At 35.1% G+C, this 21,742-nt stretch overlaps 1 protein-coding gene across 4 annotated transcripts in view; it reads right to left on the bottom strand.

The window, feature by feature from the left end:
• SCAF8 (SR-related CTD associated factor 8) overlaps positions 1 to 21,742 on the bottom strand; it is a 92,277-nt gene that overhangs the window by 27,321 nt on the left and 43,214 nt on the right. For 3 of the 4 annotated variants that reach the window (XM_068677163.1, XM_068677160.1, XM_068677162.1), the window contains exons 13-20: positions 20,660 to 20,760; positions 19,412 to 19,525; positions 18,692 to 18,848; positions 17,056 to 17,186; positions 15,454 to 15,598; positions 14,848 to 14,928; positions 14,009 to 14,230; positions 9,282 to 13,418 (exon numbers count right to left, since the gene is read on the bottom strand). In XM_068677163.1, the coding sequence (XP_068533264.1) occupies positions 11,719 to 13,418; positions 14,009 to 14,230; positions 14,848 to 14,928; positions 15,454 to 15,598; positions 17,056 to 17,186; positions 18,692 to 18,848; positions 19,412 to 19,525; positions 20,660 to 20,760 (2,651 nt within the window). In that variant the 3' untranslated portion in view covers positions 9,282 to 11,718. Of the gene's footprint in view, positions 1 to 9,281; positions 13,419 to 14,008; positions 14,231 to 14,847; positions 14,929 to 15,453; positions 15,599 to 17,055; positions 17,187 to 18,691; positions 18,849 to 19,411; positions 19,526 to 20,659; positions 20,761 to 21,742 lie in introns of those variants that run through there. The other variant, XM_068677161.1, reaches the window with a different exon arrangement.

Below are 21,742 nucleotides of genomic sequence, written 5' to 3'. Positions count from 1 at the left end.
ATCTTAAAAAACAACTGGCATAAAAACGTGGTGTAACCACACAACCATTTCATAGCAAGCTAAACTTAGAGTCCTACTTTAATAATTGATTTTTAAATATTCACCTGATTTCCAGAGCTGACGTGCACTTAAATCAATACCTGAATACACCCTTGTCTAACTTTGACTCCATTGGCAAAGCAAGAGTAGAAGACAGAACAGATGCTTCACTTTAAGGAACACGATGGCTGTAACATATACAGCCAGAGGAAGAGTTCATACTGTACTTCGTGTTTCTTTTCATATAATGCATATTAGAAATACTGTGGCTAAGCTTTCCAGAAACTTCTAGAAAGTATATATAAATACCATCAATAGTTTAATAATAATAAATCCTAATGTATTGTGTATCTTCTGGTATGTACCTCAAGTCAGTGTTAGGCAATTATCATAAGACAAGATTGTAATTTCAAAGCTATACTCTAAGGCTGCAGTTCTGAAAAATGTTGGTGAGAAAAACAACCCTGAAATGTCTTGTACGCACCTGTAAGAAAATAAAATTTTCAAACAGATGGCTCCCAAAAGAAGCCAATCAGTTAGTAAAACAGACCATGAATTAAAACTGTTCCAGTTCTCTAGCAGACTTTGTGTCTTATCCATAAAATCGTGGAAATGTTTAATAAATTGCTATTGTGTTGATAATTAAAATTGTATTAATAAATACATTTGTTCCTTTTGGATTAATGATGGCTTGCTTTCCTGTCACAAGATCAGAGACATTCAGAACAAATTAATTCTCAAAATTGGGGAAAGTAAAATTCTTTATCATTTGCAGACTTTTTTTGGTTAAATTCCTTCATTGTGAATACGTGACTAAATTAGCCGGCAACAAGGTAAGACAAGAAGTGAAATGTAAGACCTTGGCATTCACTACAATGTGTATGGGACAACAACTGAAGTCGCTAAAACTTGTGCTTAACCTTACAAGTTGTATGGGATAGTATAATCTACTAAGTGGTTTTAAAAATGCCAACTTATTTATATTCTTGAGCATGCTGGAACCAGACTATCATGACAAATATATATATATTTTGGATAAAAATTTTATTTATTTTTGTTTTACATGTCATCCATTCTTATTTCTATTCTAGTCATACAGAAATGTAAGAACTTGTTGGAGGAGGAAATCGAGGAGAATTAGGCAGTGAATTCTAAAATGAAAAAAAAAATGTTATTAACCTAACGAATTCATTTTTCTTTAATTCATTTGAAGAAAAAGCTATTTAAAATAATATAATAATAATTAAAACAAACGAACAAACAAACAAAACAAATAGACAAAAAACCCTCCCAACCTTTCAAAAAAGCAGTAAGCAGATGGGGAAAAGAAACCAGAGTACATAATGGATTCTAATCAAAGAACAGCGACCATGTAGTATGGGGCTGCTCTATATATGCTGCAATTAAAAAATCTTCTTAAGATAATTTAAGGGAGAGACAGAAGGTAAGACCAGTGTGCTTAACTAGCTTTAATTTGCTTTCTTTCTCTCACTCTACGAATTTTTGAGCACAGGATTAGAAATGTATAGAGCTTGCAAATTTTTTTTCAGACATTTTGTACAATCTGCTCCATCATAGTCTCACAGTCTTTAACAGGGCTGTCTGCTCATGAATTGAAAACACACGAGAACACTAAAAAGAAAAATAAAAAAATCCAGCATCACCACCAAAGAAGCCTATCTCCTAGAAGGCTTTAGCTTTAGAAACAGTAGAATCAGACAGATAATCAATCCGATAATCTTCTACCACCTGCTTTTATAACTGCTGCTGAAAAAGAATCTGAGACACACAAGGCAAAGAGTTTGAAATTCTGGATTCAGTGAAGCCAGTGCTAAACAGCTGAGGCAGCATGCCATGTACAACACTAAGACTGAAGAAGCATTATATTCAAGTCCCTAGAAATCACATGAAAGCTAACACTCACAACTTGTCGCTAGCTGTCTGTGTCTATTGATCACGTATGCCAAGATGAGAGGTAACTAAAAATGTATCAAATCCAAATATCCTCTCATCAGCATCCGGATTAGTTAAATACTGAACAAGGTCAGTATTTGGACTGGGGCATAACACAAGCAAATAAAAATAACTTGGATTTTAAACCAACACCTCAGTTCACCACATTCCTTGCAGACAAAATGGTTCTTTATCATTCTTTTACTTGGGGCCTTCTGTGTTTTGGAGCATCTACTACTTAAAAGTGCCCAAATAGTTATATTAACATTGACATTCTATAATTTTTTCCGATTAACATTTTTCGATTACATTGTAATCTTACAAATATTTGCACATCTATCTGAACCTTCCTAGCTTTTTTATAGGTATAAACAACATTAAAAAATGCTCAGGACTATGTAATGTTATTGGATGCTTGCTTCTTAATCACTAAATTAATCACTCAGAATGTTTGCATTAAAGTATGAAATCTAAAAAAAAAAAAAAAGAATTTATTTATGCTTTGTAACTGAAGTTTTATCAGATTTCAAGTTAGGCTAGCAAGCTATTGCTTCTGAGACAACAATATCTACCCATTGCTTGTATATAGATGCAATTCATACGGCATTCTCAGTGTCAGCTAGGATTTCCCACTTTTCTCTTTTCCATATTTGTTTTGATCATGTAACAAGGACTGCAGGTGAAAAGTGTGTATCAGTGTATACAGTGAAACTGCAGAGACTACGCATACACTTATACACAATATTGAAATGTAGTAACACTTTTATCCTAATTGCTTCAAGGTTTTACATTTCAGTAAAACAATGGGTGCCCCACTCATTTAAACAATTCATAGAACTACAGTCCATTAATTTTATATAGTCTTTTTATATGGTAAATTTTCAAATCAATGTGAAGTCTGAGAATACGACATTATTTAGCTTTTAAGAAATAACAAAATTCCAAATGAATGAGCAAACATTTTGATTTGTTTTCATTATTTTATGGAATGAAGTCTTTTAATCACAGATAGCTTGAACAATAAGGTTCTCAATACTGAAGTTCTTAGTGATCAGTAGTCATACTGAAGAAGTAATCCATTAATTTCAAGAAAAAGACTTATTTAAAGTCTTAGATTTCAATAACCCATTAATCAACTGAATTACATAATTCAAAGGTATTTTTTGTTGTAAGAAGAGTTCTGTGATGGCACTAACTGACAAAACAATGTAGTGCAAGCATATGAAAATAAATGAAAAATGAACTGGACAGACTACTATAACTTTTAGTAAACGTTTGTAAAGGAGATTTTCCATTTAGTGTTTATGTACACACACTACTACAGAAGTGACAAAAAAAAAATAGAAGAAAACCACTGAAATTAAAATTACATTTGAAATTTTACTGACAAAAAATTTGTACATTTTGTCCACATTTTTGTGGAAGAAATTGAGGCACCCTTAAAACTGCATTTCATTGCATTACTGAATGAGAACTGATAATCTCAGAAACAGCATAAATTCCATTTTTTTTTTTTTTCTCTTGATGAATTCATACGACAATGATGTAGCTCGCTTTAACTGGAAGAAGGTAGATAGATTTTTAAAAAGGACCTTAAACATTCTATCATTATTTATACTGAATTTCTAGTGTTGTCAAGAAAAAAGCTAGGCTACACTTCCTGCTTTCCTAGACATAATTATATCATGATGTCTCTTTTAGTGTGGAAGTCACATCAGATCAAAAGTTCCCTGTATCTACACAAATCCTGTGTATCTAGGTCCACGTTAACAATTCTATATCCACTTGATACTCTATACCTACAAAAGATTATTTGCACTGACTTGCTCCAAGATACAAATCACTATAAATGTGAAGTCTACCATAGTTTTAGAAACACATCATCATCTACCCTACAGAAACTCACAATTTTTCTTCAACAGAAACCTCGAGATGTGCTAATGTGAACCACATCTGTTATAACTCAAATTTTAGAGAAAAATTGCAGCATTAAAGCATTAAATTTTGAAGGAAAAATGTTCAACTGAGTTTTCTATAGGTTAAAATACTATCTGAGAAAACTTTTTCTGTAAAGAACAAAATAGTTCCTTGCCTAATGGCATTAGTATGTAGTTCCTTGCCTAAGGGCATTAGTGTGATTCATTTTATAGGAAAAAAAAATTAAACTAGCATTAGCGAGGTAGCTTGAAAATAAAAATGACAAAGTACAGAACAAAATTAATAAATCAGTGACAATACTGATATAATAAGTATCTCTCAAGTGCTGCAATGTGTACTTTAAACTTCTAAAAAAGAGAAAATATGTTCATCTTCAACTGCACAACGTATCTTAGCAACCACTTGATTTTTAAGAGTATGCATATCATTTGTCCTTTCCCTCCTGTAATCTCTGGTAGCGGAGCATCTGTGAGATTAGTATCAGTAGGATGTTCAGTAAGGCTTCCCTTTTTCAGCAAGCTTGCGCAAGATAGAAAGGAATTTATTTTTCATCAAGCTTGTGCAAGACAGAAAGGAATTTAAGAATTATGGCAAAGACAATTTTATAGTTTACCAACTTCAAAAACAATCAACTAACCCCCACCATCAATGCAACTATTAAATGATTCTCATGCCATCCTATCACTGACAAGAATCACTTTTCAAACCTTACACACCTTTTCCAGAAGTTACTACATTTGAAGATATGTTACATATTCTTAGTAGCTTTACTTTGACATTCTTGACTATAAAATATAATGTACATATTGAAAAGAAAAGAAAAGAAAAGAAAAGAAAAGAAAAGAAAAGAAAAGAAAAGAAAAGAAAAGAAAAGAAAAGAAAAGAAAAGAAAAGAAAAGAAAAGAAAAGAAAAGAAAAGAAAAGAAAAGAAAAGAAAAGAAAAGAAAAAAACTCCAAAATATTTGTTGAGTACCCAAAGATCTTGTACAGACTGTGTGGGGTGAATACCATCACTAAGAAGATCCTTCAAGAAGAAATGTAAGACTAGTTACAATTCCTATCTTGCAATATGATATAAGCTTTGCTGCTGAAAGGTTTCTGCTGATGTGAATGAAAATAGTAATATATATATATATATGTGAGAATATGAAAATAGTAAAAAATAAAAAAAAAAATAAAATGAAAATAGTAAAAAAATATAAAAAAATAGTAAAAAAAATATAAAAAATAGTAAAAAAAATATAAAAAAATAGTAAAAAAAATGAAAAAAAATAAAATGAAAATAGTAAAATATATATATATATATATATATATATATATATTTTTTTTTTTTTTTTCATTCTTGTTCAACTAAGCAACTCCACACTAAGATGCTCTGCTTTTATGCTGATTAAATCAGTCTCTCAGCTACACAAGTAGCTGGTTTCCCAGAACATGTTTACATGTGAATGCACAGCACTTGAAAGGAAAATGTAACTAATGTAAAATTCAACTGTCGGCAGGAAAGAAAGATCCTTTTATTACTATATTAACAACAACAAATTGTCCTTGTTACTCTTGGTGACTCCTGATACTCTAAATAGGTTTTAAATTATATCTGTTCAGCTCCTGTTAAACCACAACAGCCACTTTTTATTGTTATTTTAAAATACAATACAGGAAACATAAAGAATGAAAGCTGGTAAAAATGGATCCTAATTTCAAATTAAATGACCCAAGCATTTGACCTTGTAGAAAATGAACCAAGAAAATGAGTACTTCAAATGTTACTGCACCTGCTGCTAATCACTGTGGAGGAACTTACTGGAGAAGTTAAGATTGGAGGTAGCCTGGGCTGCAGTGATCATGCCCTAGTAGAAATCATGATCTTGGGGGATAAATAAAATAGTCAGGACTTCAGGAAGGCAAACTTTCATCTGCTTAAGGGACTAGTGTATGGCACCCCCTGGAAAAGTGCCCTACTGAATAAAGGAGCAGAAGACACCTAGCAGACCTTTACAGACATTCTTCTTAGGGCACAAGAGCTTTCAATTCCAACCTGCAAGACATAGGGCAAAGAAGGCAGGAAGACCAGCATGGCTGTCAGGGGCTCAACCAACCAACACCCCACCCCCCGCCTCCAAAAAAAAAAAGGAAAAAAAAAAAAAAGAGGACCAAACCAACCAATCACCACCAACAACAACTTAAAGGAAGTGCACAGGCAGTGTAGGACATACATCCTTTTAAGATCATGGAGATATGGCTTGTGAGTATATAGGGATAGAATCAAGAAAGGCAAGGGACTGAAATTAGCTAGGATGTGAAGAATAACAAAGATTTCTATCTACTTAGGTCAGCAAAGGAAGATAAAACATATTGTACCTTATTCTGTCAAGTGAGATAAGGGACTTGCCTACAACTGATGTGAAGGCTGAGATACTCAACAACTTTTTTGCCTCAGTCTTGTTCTGACCATCTCCCTTCTGTCCTCCCAACTCATGGAATCTCAGGGTAGGGTCTAGGGGAATTAAGTACAATCCACAACAGGAGAAGACCAGGTTCAAAGCCATCTGAGGAACCTGAAAGTGTGGAAGTCCAAAAGACCCAAGGAGAAGGGATCCTGAACAAACGGTGGATGAAGTTGCTAAGCCACTCTCCATTATATTTGAAAAGTTGAAGCAGTCAGGTGCAACTCCAGCAACTTTAAAAGGGGAAACATAACATCCATTATTAAAAGTGTAAAAAGGAGGACCCAGAGAACTACAGACCAGTCAGTCTCACCTCCGTGTCCAGTGAGATCATGAAGCAGATCCTTCTGGAAAACACGTTAAGGTACACGGAAGACAGGGAGGTGGTTGGCCTGACTAATGTGGTGGCCTTCTACAGCAGTGACAGCATTGATGGACAAGGGAAAAGCAACTTACATAATTTACCTTGACTTGCATAAAGCCTTTGATATGGTCCCATTCAACATTCTTGTCTCTAAATTGGAGAGAGATGGATTTGACAGATGGACTATTCCATAGATAAAAAATTAACTGGATGGTCACATCTGGAGAGCTGTGGTCAATGGCTCAGTGTTCAGGAGGAGAGCAATGATGAGTAGGGTTCCTCAGTGGATCATTTAACATCTTAATTGGTGACACGGACAGTAGGATTGAGTGCACCCTCAGCACTCAGCGAGATACCGATGTCAGCATAGTTGACACCAAGCTGAGTGGTGTTGTAGAGGGAAGAGATGCCATCCAGAGTGACCTGGATAGGCTTGAGACATTGGGTCATGCAAATCTCACAAAGTTCAACAAGTCCAAGTGCAAGATACTGCACGTAGGTCAGGGCAAGCCCAAATATCAGTACAGAGTGTATGATCAATGTGTTGAGAACAGCCCCGAAGAGAAGGATGTGGGAACATTGGTCACCAACGTGACCCGGCAATGTGCACTTGCAGCCCAGAAAACCAGCTGTACCCTAGGCCGCATCAAAAGAAGTGTGGCCAGCAGAGTGATGGAGGTGGTGATTCTCCTCTATTCCACTTTTGTGAGATCCCCCTGGATTACCGCATTCAGCCCTGGGGTCCCCACCACAAAAAGGACCTAGACCTGTTAAAGTGGGGCCAGAGGAGGGCCACAAAGATGATCAGAGGGCTGGAGCACCTCTCCTTTGAAGACAGGCTGAGAGGGCTGGTGTTGTTTAGCCTAGAGAGGAGAAGGGTCCGAGACGAGGTTGTAGTGGCCTTCCAGTACCTAAAGAGGGCCTATGGGAAAGATGGAGGAGGGAGTCTTCATCAGGAAGTGTAGTGGTAGGACAAGGGATAATGGTTTTAAACTAAAAGAGGGTAAATTTAGATTAGATTTAAGGATGAAATTCTTCACTCAGAGGTTAGTGAGGCACAGGAACAGGTTGCCCTGAGAAGCTGTGGATGCCCCAACCCTGGAATTGTTCAACGTCAGGTTGGATGAGACTTCAGGTAATCTGATCTAAGTGGGAGATGCCTGTCTGTGGCAGGGAGGTTGGAACTGGATGGTCTTTAAGTCCCTTCCAACCCAAACCATTCTGTGACTATGATGACTGGCACAATGTATCCTTGCATGTGGTCAAAACTGCCAATACTACATTTTAAGAAGCCTCTGCAATAGTGGCTTATTTTACCAATACCTTCTATAGATGATTTATTTGATAATTTTCCAACAATGCTTATTACGTGACTATTCATTCAACACTACAGGCTTGATTCTGGTATTCCTGTCTTGCCTTATGCACAGTAATTTCATAAATAAAGCCATTTAAATCACTGATATGGCTTGAGGAGTGGTGAGCAAAGAAATCTAACAATCTGTTCTCTTGAGTTTGTAGTAACAATGTGAAGCACCATGTATAAAAACAAAAGTGTACCAATTTGTAAAAGAAAAAATCTTCAGCAAAGAGATCACATCATTATAGCAAATAAAGGCTATATTTTATCTTTGTAATCTTCTTGATGTAACAACATTCTGCTCACATACGGTACAGTAAGATATCAGAATCACATGCTGCCTAGGAGGGTAATAAATATACCAAGCAACTTACTAATGCATAAGGTTTTCAAGTAACATGCATGCCTTAGTATATTGTTTGTGTTGTCTGCAAATCTACCTGAAGTATTTTTCAAAATATGTTACTTGTGTAAAAATACAAAGCACTATGGATCAGCTTTTTTAGTTGCTAGAATTGACAGCTTTTATCATCAGAAAAAGCTTTAAACCGGTGTAAATGAGAACCGCTGCCCAAATGTCAGGCCCCTGTCTTCTCTATGTCCCATTCTCACCCTTTCCATTGTGTCAGCAAAAAAGTATGTGTCACTACTGCGAACCACATCAAGACTTGATCTGGATATTACTACAGCTCCTTTCAGTGCAAGTGTTGGCTTATGATCGTTTAATCTACAATGGGAAACGAAAGTCTTCACTAAAACTTAAAAAGATTAAGAACATTTCCACTGGCAAGATAAAGAAACCACACTATGTTTGTAAGTAGTATGTCCCTTCTTGTTCTTTTGGTAATATTTGTCCGCACCCCGAAGTAGTAAAACAAGACATGGAACAGTTCTAGCTCTGAACACGATGCAACTGAAGACTGTACAATAAATTTTTATTCTACAAAAAAAAAAAGCTGTTAGAAATCGATGGTATAACACATATGTACAGTAGCCAATTTATTAATGCTTGAAAGATATTAACAAAGATGAATTCATTAAATAATACATTGTTTTATATCACTACCAAATGATTTATTTAACCTTTCTCACCAAGTAATTTACCTACACCATGATACTACAAGTAATTTAGCATACTTCAGGTCCCCGTTTAGAAAACAGACTAACTTTTTGTTTAAAAAAAAAACAAAACAACAAACATTTAACATTACATCTGAAAATAAAAGCTACTGCCAATATGTGTTTGATTCTGGGTATTTACATGGTCTATGACTGAAGTATTTTCAGTCTGCATGTATTAAAACAAAATAAAGAAAATCCCTTATATTCAGAAAGTACCCTTACAGCTAGTTTTGTATTTTTGGACTTCCAGAAATGTATCTACCCAACCAGAATACTAGTAGTAGGTTGTGCAGCACCAAACAGCTTGAGCCACAAAGCCTGCGCATGAAGGTACTTTTTACCTTAAATATTGTTCATCTCAACTCCTGAGACACATTCTGGTAATAAACGCATTAGCAAGGTCTTTTACAAAGCAATCATTCTTTAATGCACACCACACTACATCCTAATGACTAGTACTTGCACAGTAGATAAAGAATCATTCATGTCCACTTTCAAAGGGCTACCTTCCTTAAACTGACAGTTTATTTCCTATCCAGAATAGAAGTCCCTATTATTGAAAAAACTGAACCATGACACAGCATGAAAAAAATAACCCACATCCCAGAGGAAGAGGGCAACAAACACATGCATAACTTGAGTCTACTTTCAAAGGCGTGCTTATGCTTTACATTCATGTGACATTCTCATACTTTTGTTCCTTTGGGAGAGCAGGAAGGGAAATTAAAACTTGCATGTTTACTCTTTATCAGGAAAGATCAAAACTAATCTGTGCTAAAAAGTGTTTCTTCTATCAAGGGCCATTCATGTAACAGAATCTAATCCTTGATCCTATTATGCAAGACAAAAACAACTTTCTCAAAACTGAGTGAAATGCTTTCAGACAAAGTCTTAACAAATGTTATTTTGAAAGAAGTTGGTGGAACTCACTTGAGTAGAATAAATTGAAAATCTTACATGACCAAATCATCCACCATCAACTTAAATGACACAAGCAGCAAAGTATATGAAACAAGAGAGAATAGTGCTACTAATTTACCGAGGCAGCCAATTCATCTCGCCAATTTAACAAGAGGTTCTACTTCAGTATTAAGCCACCAAAGCACAAAGTCCCCCTTATTTCTGTTAAAAAACATGTAGGTTTTTTTAGACCAATGACAGCTTTTTACTTTTCGTGCAACACTTCTGAACTTTGAGTCACTAAAAACAAATAACCACAAAGTACTTAAACACTACCACTACCTATCCAGAATATATCCAGAATACTAAATATGTTACAAAATAAGACAATGCAAATATTTAAGTTTTGGCTTCATGTGTATCTGCATTTTAAAAAAGAAAGCTAAAATCCTACTGTATATTCTTACAGTGTATCATGTTCCACCTTCTATAAGTAGTAAGAACTTCATATGTCTATTAGAATAAGAAGGTAAATAAAAGCATGACAGTATTGCAGTGAAATAAGGTTATCTTACTACCTAAAGAAGGTGAAAGGCAAAGTTTTATAACCTAATTTCATTTCAATTTTATTGAACTGTCTACAATATTCTGTGAGTGTGTGCACATACACAGACACGCACAGAAAGAGTGGTATCTACAAACAGTTTACACAAATATTTACATACATATGTCATATACATAAACTAATGACTGCATGATTTTCAATGTAAAAACCATACGCTTCTTTCTTGCACATTACAGCTGTTGCATTGGTCTTACAAAAGTAATATAAACCTTTTGCAACAACTAACTAAGCACATATCATAGCTGATTCCAAGTTTTTATAGCTTGCAGGATTTAAAAAAAATACAATACCTAGAACACTGTTATCAAACAAATATGCTTTATTGGCATCTAAAAACAAAATGCACCCAACATTAAAATGTACTTTTTCATTTTTTTTAAACCCACTGCAGTACGAGGAACAAGTCACAAACACTTACTTTAGAGAAAACAGAGACTATAGTGTAGATTTTACAAAACCACTTTTAATCTCTGTGTTATGCTCCTTAAGTAACATGGGCCATTTCTTTTTTTCTGCCGAATTGTAGGAACATAAAATATCACAGCTTTGTCTATACTTTAAAATTCTGCAGCAGCCTAAAAACACGGACAAGATACACCAGCACCTGTTTTCAAGTATAACAATTTCGATAGCCAACCTAAGGGTAGTATCTAAAAAATTCCATTGTCTTCCATAGGAAGTCTTTGTTTGACAAGCTGTTATTTTATCTTTGTGAAATTAAAAGCAAGTGGGGGCAAGTTTATGTTTTACCAGAGAAATTAAAAAAAAAATGTTTACCTACCATGTTCAAATTAAGAACAGTGTTCTATACAAGTCAGTTGTACAGTTATTTAAGCGAAAGATGAACATGAACATCAGATTAACTTAATTCTGGCAGACAAAAGTGAACTACTAAGGTCCAGTCAGCCATTTATCTATTACAGAGAGATGACAACTTTACAAAAGGTATCTTTTACCTACTGAGTGATGATTATGTCCCCTCAGTTTCTGTGCTTTCTACCACTGGTTCACTTTCTATATCAGCTTCTGTGTCACTCTTCTCTTTGTTTATCTCGACGGAAGAGGTCAGTTTTTCATAAAGTTCTGGTTCGTCCTGCACCTGTGCAGTTGGTGGCTGACTTTCTGTCTCTGTATTTTCACCGTTTACCTGGGGCATATTATCAGCTTTGCGTTGGGGAGCAGCCCCATCAAAATATTCAAAAACCCGTGGATGTGGAGGGGGGATCCAGTTGTTTGACATTCTGTCTCTTCCAAACCTGTTCCCGTTAATTTCTCTGCAAAAGTTAAAATCTCTGTCATCCCTATCCCTCTGTCTTTCCCAGGGTCTTCTGCGGTCATCAAAATCTCTGTGAGCATCTGGTTCAAATCCTCTATTCCAACTGGGACCACTTCTACTATCAAATCTATAGTTTACATGCCGAAATCTCTCTCTGTCTTCATGGAAGCCTTTAGGGCCACCATAAATAGGGAAGGTATGATGCTCTCTTTCATCATAATCTCCTCTCTGTCCCCAGTGCTTGTCTGAATTGAAAGCAAAATGCTCTCTTCGGCCAAGATTATCTATACCTGGTCTTCCAAAATTTTCTCTCATGTCTATATGTGGTCTTGCAAAATGTTCTCTTCCATCTACTGGAGGCCTTCCTACACCCTCTCTTGGATCAATTGGTGGTCGTCCAACAGGATCTCTGACATCCACTGGGGATGGTCTATTAAGATTATCTCGATTTTCTACTGGAGGAAAACGATAATCTCTGTCTCCTTCCTGCTGTATGTTATCCCCTCCAAGTGGTAGTCTTTTCTCTGGATTAGAAATGCTATCAATATTTTGTCTTCCTGGTGCTCCAAAAGGTCTTTCTGTTTGATTAAAAAGATCTCCTGGAGGAAAAGGACCTCGAGGTGGTGGGTGAAGAGATGGATCAAGGATTGCTGGAGGAGGAATACTACGCTGTGGTGGCACTCCTGGCTGCATTAATGGAAACCTTGGTCCAGGTGAGTGGGGCATCAGGCCTGGACGGATATCTATGAGAGGCATTCCTGGCATCCTTTGATTACTTATGTTTAAATGAGGCATATTTTGAACACCAGCTGGATGCTGCATTGCCAGAAGTCCAGAACTACTTGAAATATTTGGTGGTGGCACTCCCATAAGTCCAGAACTACTCGAAACATTGGGTGGTGGCATTATGAGAAGACCAGAGTTGTTTGAGACACTCGGTGGCTGCACTCCTGCCAGAACTCCTGAGCTGCTTGAGACATTGGGTGGCTGCATTCCTGGTAGAAGGCCAGGGCTACTTGAGATGCTGGGTGGATGCACTCCAGCTAGAAGCCCTGAGCTACTTGAGACATTTGGTGGTTGCACTCCAGCCATAAGTCCAGAGCTACTTGAGACACTAGTTGGCGGAACTCCTCCTGCAAGGGAAGAGCTACTGGAGACAGTGGGTAGCTGCACTCCTCCTGCAAGACCAGAACTGCTTGAAACAGTTGGTGGTTGCACTCCTCCTACAAGTCCAGAGCTGCTTGAGACAATGGGTGGCTGTACTCCTCCTGCAAGTCCAGAGCTACTTGAGACACTAGGTGGCTGGCCTTCTCCAGTAAGCCCAGAACTGCTTGAAACACTGGGTGGCTGCACTCCTCCAACAAGTCCAGAGCTACTTGAGACATCACTTTGCACTAAAAAGCAGCAACAAGAAGAACAGTTAACAGAAAACGCCAATGCATCACATGGCATTCAAAACAAAATGCAGCTTAATACATTATTCAATTAACACAGAGTTAATCTCTACAGTGTCTCATTTTCTGTAATGAACATAGATCATTTTAATCATGTTGGTGATAGACATTAAGCCATGGAAATTAACATCTCTAAGTAGTAAAGAATGCACAGCAGCTTAAAATTGACAAACTCCACAACCATCACCTCATTTATGCAAGAGAAGTATTAAAATCTTTGATACAGTTTATACCTTCTGTATTCTATCCCCTCCTTCTTCTTTCCATTGCCACTTACATAGAAAGAACACATTTTCTAAAGGCTCAGCTTTATTTCTCAAGTCTACAAAGAAGAGATTCCTGAGCATGAGCTGCTAAAAATCAATGATCAGGTGTTGATAGAGGTGATTTCCATCACTCCTCCAGTCTATAACTTCCTACTCTATTTATTAATGCAATAGACAAGGATCTACAAAAAAAAAAAAAAAAAAAACTCACAGGCATTTTGATATTTATTGTATGTAAAAACATCAGACAAACATATTTCTTACCAGCTCTATTGTTTTCACTGGAAGAAATCTGAAGGTCTGTAAGATGTGATCCCTTTTCATCTGATTCTGGTTTGCTGATTGGCAGAGGATTAAAAACACTTCCAGCAGACAACGTTGGAGTAGCTAGGTTGCTTGTAACTGTGCCAACTGGTAAAACGAGGCTACTAAAAGGAACATCCTTCATTGTCTCTTGGGTAATTGGTAATGGAGGCTGTACTAGAGCTGTAGGGAAATAACAGAAGTGTATCAGAGTAATCATATTTTCAGCCTTTAAGTTTAGCTTGGCAGATGTCAAGATGAAAAATCAAAATAAGTGAAATTACTTCAATTACCATGAGAATAATGATGGTTTTGATAACAATTTTTTTTATCCTCAATCACCACTCTAACATTTATTTTTTTTTGTAGAGGCCACAAACTGCAAACAACTTAAGCAATCACTATTCTTTAACAGAGCCTTTTAAATATTAAATTGATAACAGTTAAAAGGCTAAGCAAAAATAAATTATTATGAATTATTCAGCTATTAACTCTAGATAGCCTAAGTTACAAATACATGTTATAGCCAAGTTCTAGTATTAAACTATGTATGCAAATAACAAATAATTCATTTGTCATGATTTTTTTCAGTTACTCCACAGTAACTACCATTTTTCAGTCAACTTGAAAAGCTCTGTAAAATTTTCTCTCAATACCTGCTTAAAACAGCTATGCAATAACCTATATGTTACTATTGTCCATTAGACAGGATTAACATGCTTTTGTTTGAATGAAAAGTAGTATATCAAGCAATTAAGCTTTTAATGACATATGACAGCCACTAGAATAACCAAACTTACGTGTTGGAACAACCGGTGGGACAACAGGAGGTGGGACAACAGGAGGTGGGACAACAGGAGGAACTGGGGGAGGCATAAAACCTATATGGAAAAATGACAAATCATTAGAAAGAGAAATACAATTTTTCATTAAACAGTGTTTACTTTATTTATCCTGAGAAGGTGCATCACTGAAAACTAGCAAACAACAAATGTATGCAAAGGGATGACAGTGGTTGCTGTTTTCAAAAATAATTCATTCTTACAGTAAAAGACCTGCATGTGAATCTTTAAAAGATACTTTTGTCAGCAATATCCAAGGAAGAAAATTAAAATTTTCAAAATTTTACAAAGAAAGGAGATAAATCTTAAGATTTTTTTTCATTTTGTTTGATTTTTACCCAAAGACTCAAATAAATCACCAACAACAAAAAAATCAGCTTTAATTAATATTCTCCACCAAAAAAAAAGAATAATATTAAGTTAGGCATAAGAAATTTCATATTGGGCTGAAATTAGAAATCCAAAGGTCAGCTAAAGCAGTAACAAGAAGGTGATGGAAACAAAGCAAAATACAGCAACATGGGCTGAATATACTTATTACATGCTCAAATTTTACGAACTTACCTGGAGGTGGCTGTGAAGGGTTGAAACTTGCTCGCAAGAAAGGTGGAGGAGGAATTGCGCTATAACCAGGAGGAGGGACAGACATTGTGACAGGAAACGCAGGTGGAACTAAGCTAACAGCAGGCACAGCTGGAGCTACTGGAATCTTTTTTCATGGAAAGAAAAGAAACAAGCAACTTCAATACTTACAGTATTCAGTGGCATTACAATTTTATCCACTGACTTAACTGCAATTTATGTTAAACATCAAACGTACTGAAGTCTTCGAACATGCATTCTGAACACCCTGAAGTATTAGATTGCATTCTAGAACAGTACGTGCACTACAGACAAGTAACGACAGTGGAAAAAATCCTATGCTATCTTTTCTTTATTCTGAAAGGAACAGAAAATAAATACATGGTTAGCCATTATATTAACTGAAGAATTAAAATTTATGTAGAGTAGCAAGGGGAATACAGAAAGGGAAAGACAGAAAAAGAGGGAAAATGTAGACAGTGTGCCAATTTGAGAGCACATAAACAGTGACTCCTTTCTTATTAGAAATATTTGCATATTTTAGAACAGTATTAGAACACTGAGAGTTTAGTGTATGTAATTACCAGGCTAATAATCCCAATGAAATCCTGGAAATTATTTAGTATTTTTCAAGCTTCTCTTTGAGCTATGTGTTTTGGTACAGTGCAGCAGAATTGCAATTAACAAGCAGCAGAAAAACATCAGTATATATACACATATGTATATATGTGTGTGTGTATTTAAATGTAAACAGATCACAGTGTATGCAAGCAGAAAGATGAAATAAAAAAAAGATAATTTTTGTGAAAGTAAAAAGAATTCAAGCTCAAAGTTCAATGCAAGCAAATGCAAAAACATTAGCTTTCTTATTAATCTTATATCAACTCAAATACAGGAAACATCTATACATGTCAAGGGAGAGAAAAAATGATAATACAATTTTTTGTGTTAAGCACCTGCTTCTCATTTTACAATTTCATATGGTCATAATAAAAAGGATTTAAGGAGTTTGACAAAAGGCACTTCAATTTATACTTGATAAACATGTAGTATAATAAAGGAGAATTACACTGTATTCTTCCAGTCTTCTACAATACCTTAATAGCTGTTAATAAAAATAATCTGTTTCAGCAGATGAAAGAAAATAGAGCAGAGATTCAAAGACTCTCATGAATTACTGTGTATATCAGAACTGCAACAACCTACTACTTTGAATAATCAACTCTTTTAAATACAAGATTGTTCCCACAAAATCCTGCCTAAAACTAATGGGAAAATAATTAACCTCATAGTCAAACCTCATATGAAGAAAAGTAGACAGGCAGAGAAGAAATTTAACATTTAAGCCTTTATTTGAGATGGTACTCAAGTTTGAGATATGCTGTGCATAAAATTAAGGATTTTGCTCAACCAGGGCAACTGATTCTTTTCTAGAATATTTCAAAGAGAAACACATACGAACACGGGGTTTTAAGTATTTTTGTTTTAAGTACTTTAATTTAGCATTAAAGTTGATCTGTACTGAATAAAAACTTAACCCTCCAGTTGTGCAGAATTTCTGCAAACTCAAACTTTAATACAAACCTGCAGCATAGTGACTGGCTGTGTGTAAGCTTCTGTCTGTGTTGTGATAACTGTGCTCTTATCAACTGTAGTAGTCTGCGTAGTTTGAGTAGTTTCTTTAGCAGGTTCTGAGTTCCTGGCTGTTTCCCATTCTTAACAAAAAAAAAAAAAAAAGAGAGATGTGTTTTTAATATAAGGAGATAACTAATCTGCTTGTTGTTGTTGTTTTCATACCAAAATGTCCTTTTCCATATTAATCTGTAATTTTTAATCTGGTATCTATTTAGACAAATTAGCCCCAAGTTTACTGTGAAAACAGCAAATACAATTATTTACATATTATTATACATTTTAAAGAATGTAAAATATCTCTAATCACATGATATACACTATTTAATTATGCCAGTATACAAACTGAAGTTTTAAAACTTGCCAAGTTTTTTCTACGTTTTGTTAGTAATTCATAATATAAAGTATGTTCTAGTTTTCTAAAAATTGCTGTTGTCAACATGTCTATGTTATCATTTGTATGCTGTAAAATGACAGACCCTCACATGGAAAAAAAAAACACACCAAAACACAATTCCTTCCTTCTACTACCTCCTCAAACTCACTCCCAACAATACCAGGAAAAAAAAAGTTTAATTTTCAAGTATAAAATAGTGACCGCATTTCAGTAATGTTGCATGTTTTAATTCTTCTATCATTTATATTAAATTTTTATTCAAAGCATTTTGAATGCATTTTTACCTGAAAAATTATTGTCTCTATTTTAAAACTGTCTTAATCCACTGCTTATTTTAGTGCTGTCTCATCATTTTGGTGCTAGATCCATTTCAAGAAACTACAGTACTCACGAATCTTTTACAAACCTAACAAACCTCTCAGTTAGCTGGGTTTCAATATATGGTCTAACACTACTTGCTTTCTCACCTCTTTGACTTTAATGGAGGAAATACCTTAAGGTTCGGCTAAGCTGTGTCTGTTTAGACAAGTTCCAACTGTAACTTAAGTTTTATACCTGAATTAGAAATCACTATAAGGTATTTCACAATCACTACCAGAACATAATTTTTATACAAATTACATATTTGGAAATGAGTACACAGCAAATTCAGAACTGTTTATAAAATGTTAACCATTATTATCTTGCTTAAATTCAACCACTGACAAATGGTCATGACAATTAATTAATTACTCATCTACAAAGACAATCTAGATTTCAATGACATTTATACGGACATATTAGAAGAAGTCCAGAGGAGGGCACAAAGATAATCGATGGACTGGAGCACCTGTCCTGCGAAAACAGGATGAGGGAGTTGAGGTTGCTCAACCTGAAGAACAGAAGGCTCCAGGGAGACCTCATTGCGGCCTTCCAGTACCCAACAGGGGCCTATGGAAAAGACTGGGGAGGGACTCTTTGTCAGGTGATAGGACAAGGATTAATGGCTTTAAACTAAAAAGTATAGGTTTAGATTAGTTATGAGGAACCCAAACCACTCTATGATTCTGTATTGCAAACACATAGCTAGTAATATTAATGTAAATCAAAGAAGAATGTTTATTTCTTAAAACAATAAACTTTCTGAATATCTACAATTACCAGGAAATAAACACATTTTCTAACTATGGGAATCACTGTTCATGTCCATACCTGTATTTACTGTCTCCTGGTCAATCATTCCACCTTCAGCAAATCCCTCTAAATCATCCAATTTTACTTTCTCCCAAGGAATATATGAAACTCCCAGATCCACATCCCAGAATTGCTTGTACTCTGTTTTCACACCTTTATTCAAAGCCCAGGCAATCTGAAAATACAACCGAAACAGAAAACCTCGTTAAATCGTATTATTTGGCAACTGGTAAGACATTTACTTGGCCTCTGCAACAAGAGGCATGTGGAAAATTATTTACATCAGAAAGCTCATATTTATTCAACATTAATGCTAACATATGTATATGGAGGAAATTAAGAATACAGTAATCAAGGACTTATGGTAAAGCATCAAAGAAAGTAGAAAAAACACAGCATCTAATCACATACTTTAATACTAGCAGTTTTAATAGTAAGAGATCCACATGGTGAGGTACAGGACTTCAGTTGTTTACAGTACTCTTATCACTAGAATATATAGAAAATGCTTTCCTAATATTTCCTAAGTATCAAGTCAAAATTTCACATTACTATCTTCTATATTACCTGTTAAAACCTGCATTTTACAGAGAGGAAAGAATACAATATACACCTTATTGATTCATTATTCTTCACCATACTGGTCATTTGAATGAATAGCTGTTAAATGACAGATCACCATTTTAAAACTGTACCATATTTGAAGTGGATCACATCCTCAGATTAAGATTAATTTACCTTAATAATTTTAGATCCAATTTTATAGGACCCAGAACTAAGTTTCTGAAGAGCACGATATGCATCTTGTCTATGAACCATGCAGACGTAAGCACAACCTCTTGGGGGAATCATCTATGGAAGAAAAAAAAAATCAATGGTCTTGAAAAGCAGGAAAACCAGTGCTTCAGTTTACATGTCTACATGAAGTGAATACTAATGCTAAAAAAAGAAAAAAAGAAAAGACTCACACTGTAAATAACCATCACTGTAATAATTAATAATTCTGAGCATCAGCAAAACCTAAGAGTGAAATTGGCAGGGTACATCAGTTATAACATTTTCAAGAGGCAGCAGCAAGCTGAAGAATGGGTGCTAAAAACGTCACAAGAGATTCAAACAATATGTAGCAGGCAAGAACTGCAAGCTATTTTATGGTAACATCAGAAAAGCAGGCCACTACCTCTTATTAAGTTCCAAATTCACTGTGAGCTGAGCAACAACCTTTTGCAGAGGCAAAACCTAATGATTAAAAGTGCCCTGTATTTTTGGAGGGTAGAGTCCTCATTCTTGAGGTTTCATTTCCACTAGCTTTAATGTTTAATTTAGGAAGTAAAAGTATGATGTGACTTACAACCTTTGAAAATTTTCAACCCACATATGACAACTACTAAATTTAGTTTTAGTCAGGAGTAATAAAATACAGATGTGCTTTTATGTTGTTTTGTGAGTACGTGGTAAGAAAGAACAATAATACTTAAGAAGGTCAATTTTAATGCAGATGTTATAAAAATATTTAAGATTATAATATATTGGATAAATATAGGATGTTTAGATAGGATAGATATTTCCAAATATATAGGATAACTACCTATGTTATCCTAGTTACATAAAGCAATGTGGACACCACGTCCAGCAGTGTCCATTACTGTAAGGAAAAATAACCTCTACCCCTGTGCCACCTCACAGAAATGAGAGAAATGAGAAAAAAGCGTGTAACAGTATCAGTTAAGACCTGGGTTTAAAAAAATGCTTAAATTGTTCCACTATAGTTATTGCCAGGGAAAATCTATTTTACCATGAAGTGTACTGTGTTTAGTGTTTCAAACCCAGTACATAGAAACCACCAACAAGCAAATATAACCACAGTTTTTAAACAGTGATAAAAAATAGTCTCCTAAATAAAGCTTATGATGCTAAAAGGAACCCAGAAGCATTGTCTGTTTAAGTTTAAAATATTTGAAAGTGGATGATAACATGCTCACTTACATTAATAGATTCTATCTGTCCAAATTCTTCAAACAAGTTAGTCAAATCTTGCTGCGTAGCCTTCTTGTCTACTTGACCTACCCAAAGAGTAGTACTGCAAACTGTCAAGAGAAACATTCACATCGTATTAAGTACTAAAATGTTTGCTTATGAAATAACTTATAGCATGGATATAATAGGCACAGAAATCATGGATCAAAAGCAAGAAAAGTAAATCTATAACTTTTTATACAGAGATTAAGTAAACTACCAGAAATTTTAAAACATTAAAATGATGAAAAACTAAAATACTATCACTTATTATCTATGGTAAACTGTAATAGCAGTTTTCCATAGAACTATGCCTGTAGGATTAATAGATTTTCAACTGACAGTAGTAAACAGTAAAACTAAGAATGACTAGCCTTTCAGATTTCTCTTAGACAAAACTTAATCCTCACTTATTTTGACATGTCCTGAAAGTAATTTTATTTCTCATGTTAAGGTCTAGGAAACAATTCTTCAGAACTCAGCAAGTGATAAAAGTGGCTGCATATCTTGAGTTGCTTAACAGAAATGAAGTGTTTGTCAGGTACATTTTTTCTCTCTCAGATTTCCACACCTCAGTTGTGCTCCTTAACATCTCCTTTCTACATGAGCTGGGTTATGTCATAGGACCTCAAGTGCAGCTGGTGTTCTCCAGGTTAGCATCCCTATCTTCCAGCTCCCATCCACTCTGATTATACATGTAGTTCCCTGCTTTGTGGACTGCTGGGAAAAATCTTCATCATAAAACTGATTTGCTACTCTTAATGTGAAAAGCCAGAAAAGAAAAAAAAAAAATACATCTAAACTGCAGTGAAGTCCTGAGTTTAAAGTCACCTTGGAATGATGTAAAATATTAGAGACCAGAGCACCCTTTCTTTTAGAAAAATGATTTCTGAACTGCTTATCTTATCACATAAATGATAGAGTTTTAAAAACACAAGACAAATGCAAAACTACATCAGAGACTGTGCATAAACCATCTAAGTCAAGTTAAATTCAGGAACACAGGTTTGTTACAAAAATAAATTAAGTGCAATGTATGCATCCCATGAATCT

This window comes from Anas acuta, chromosome 3 (genome assembly GCF_963932015.1).
Source record: "Anas acuta chromosome 3, bAnaAcu1.1, whole genome shotgun sequence".
Taxonomy (NCBI): Eukaryota; Metazoa; Chordata; class Aves; order Anseriformes; family Anatidae; genus Anas; species Anas acuta.
This window is presented reverse-complemented; position numbering and strand designations above follow the sequence as displayed.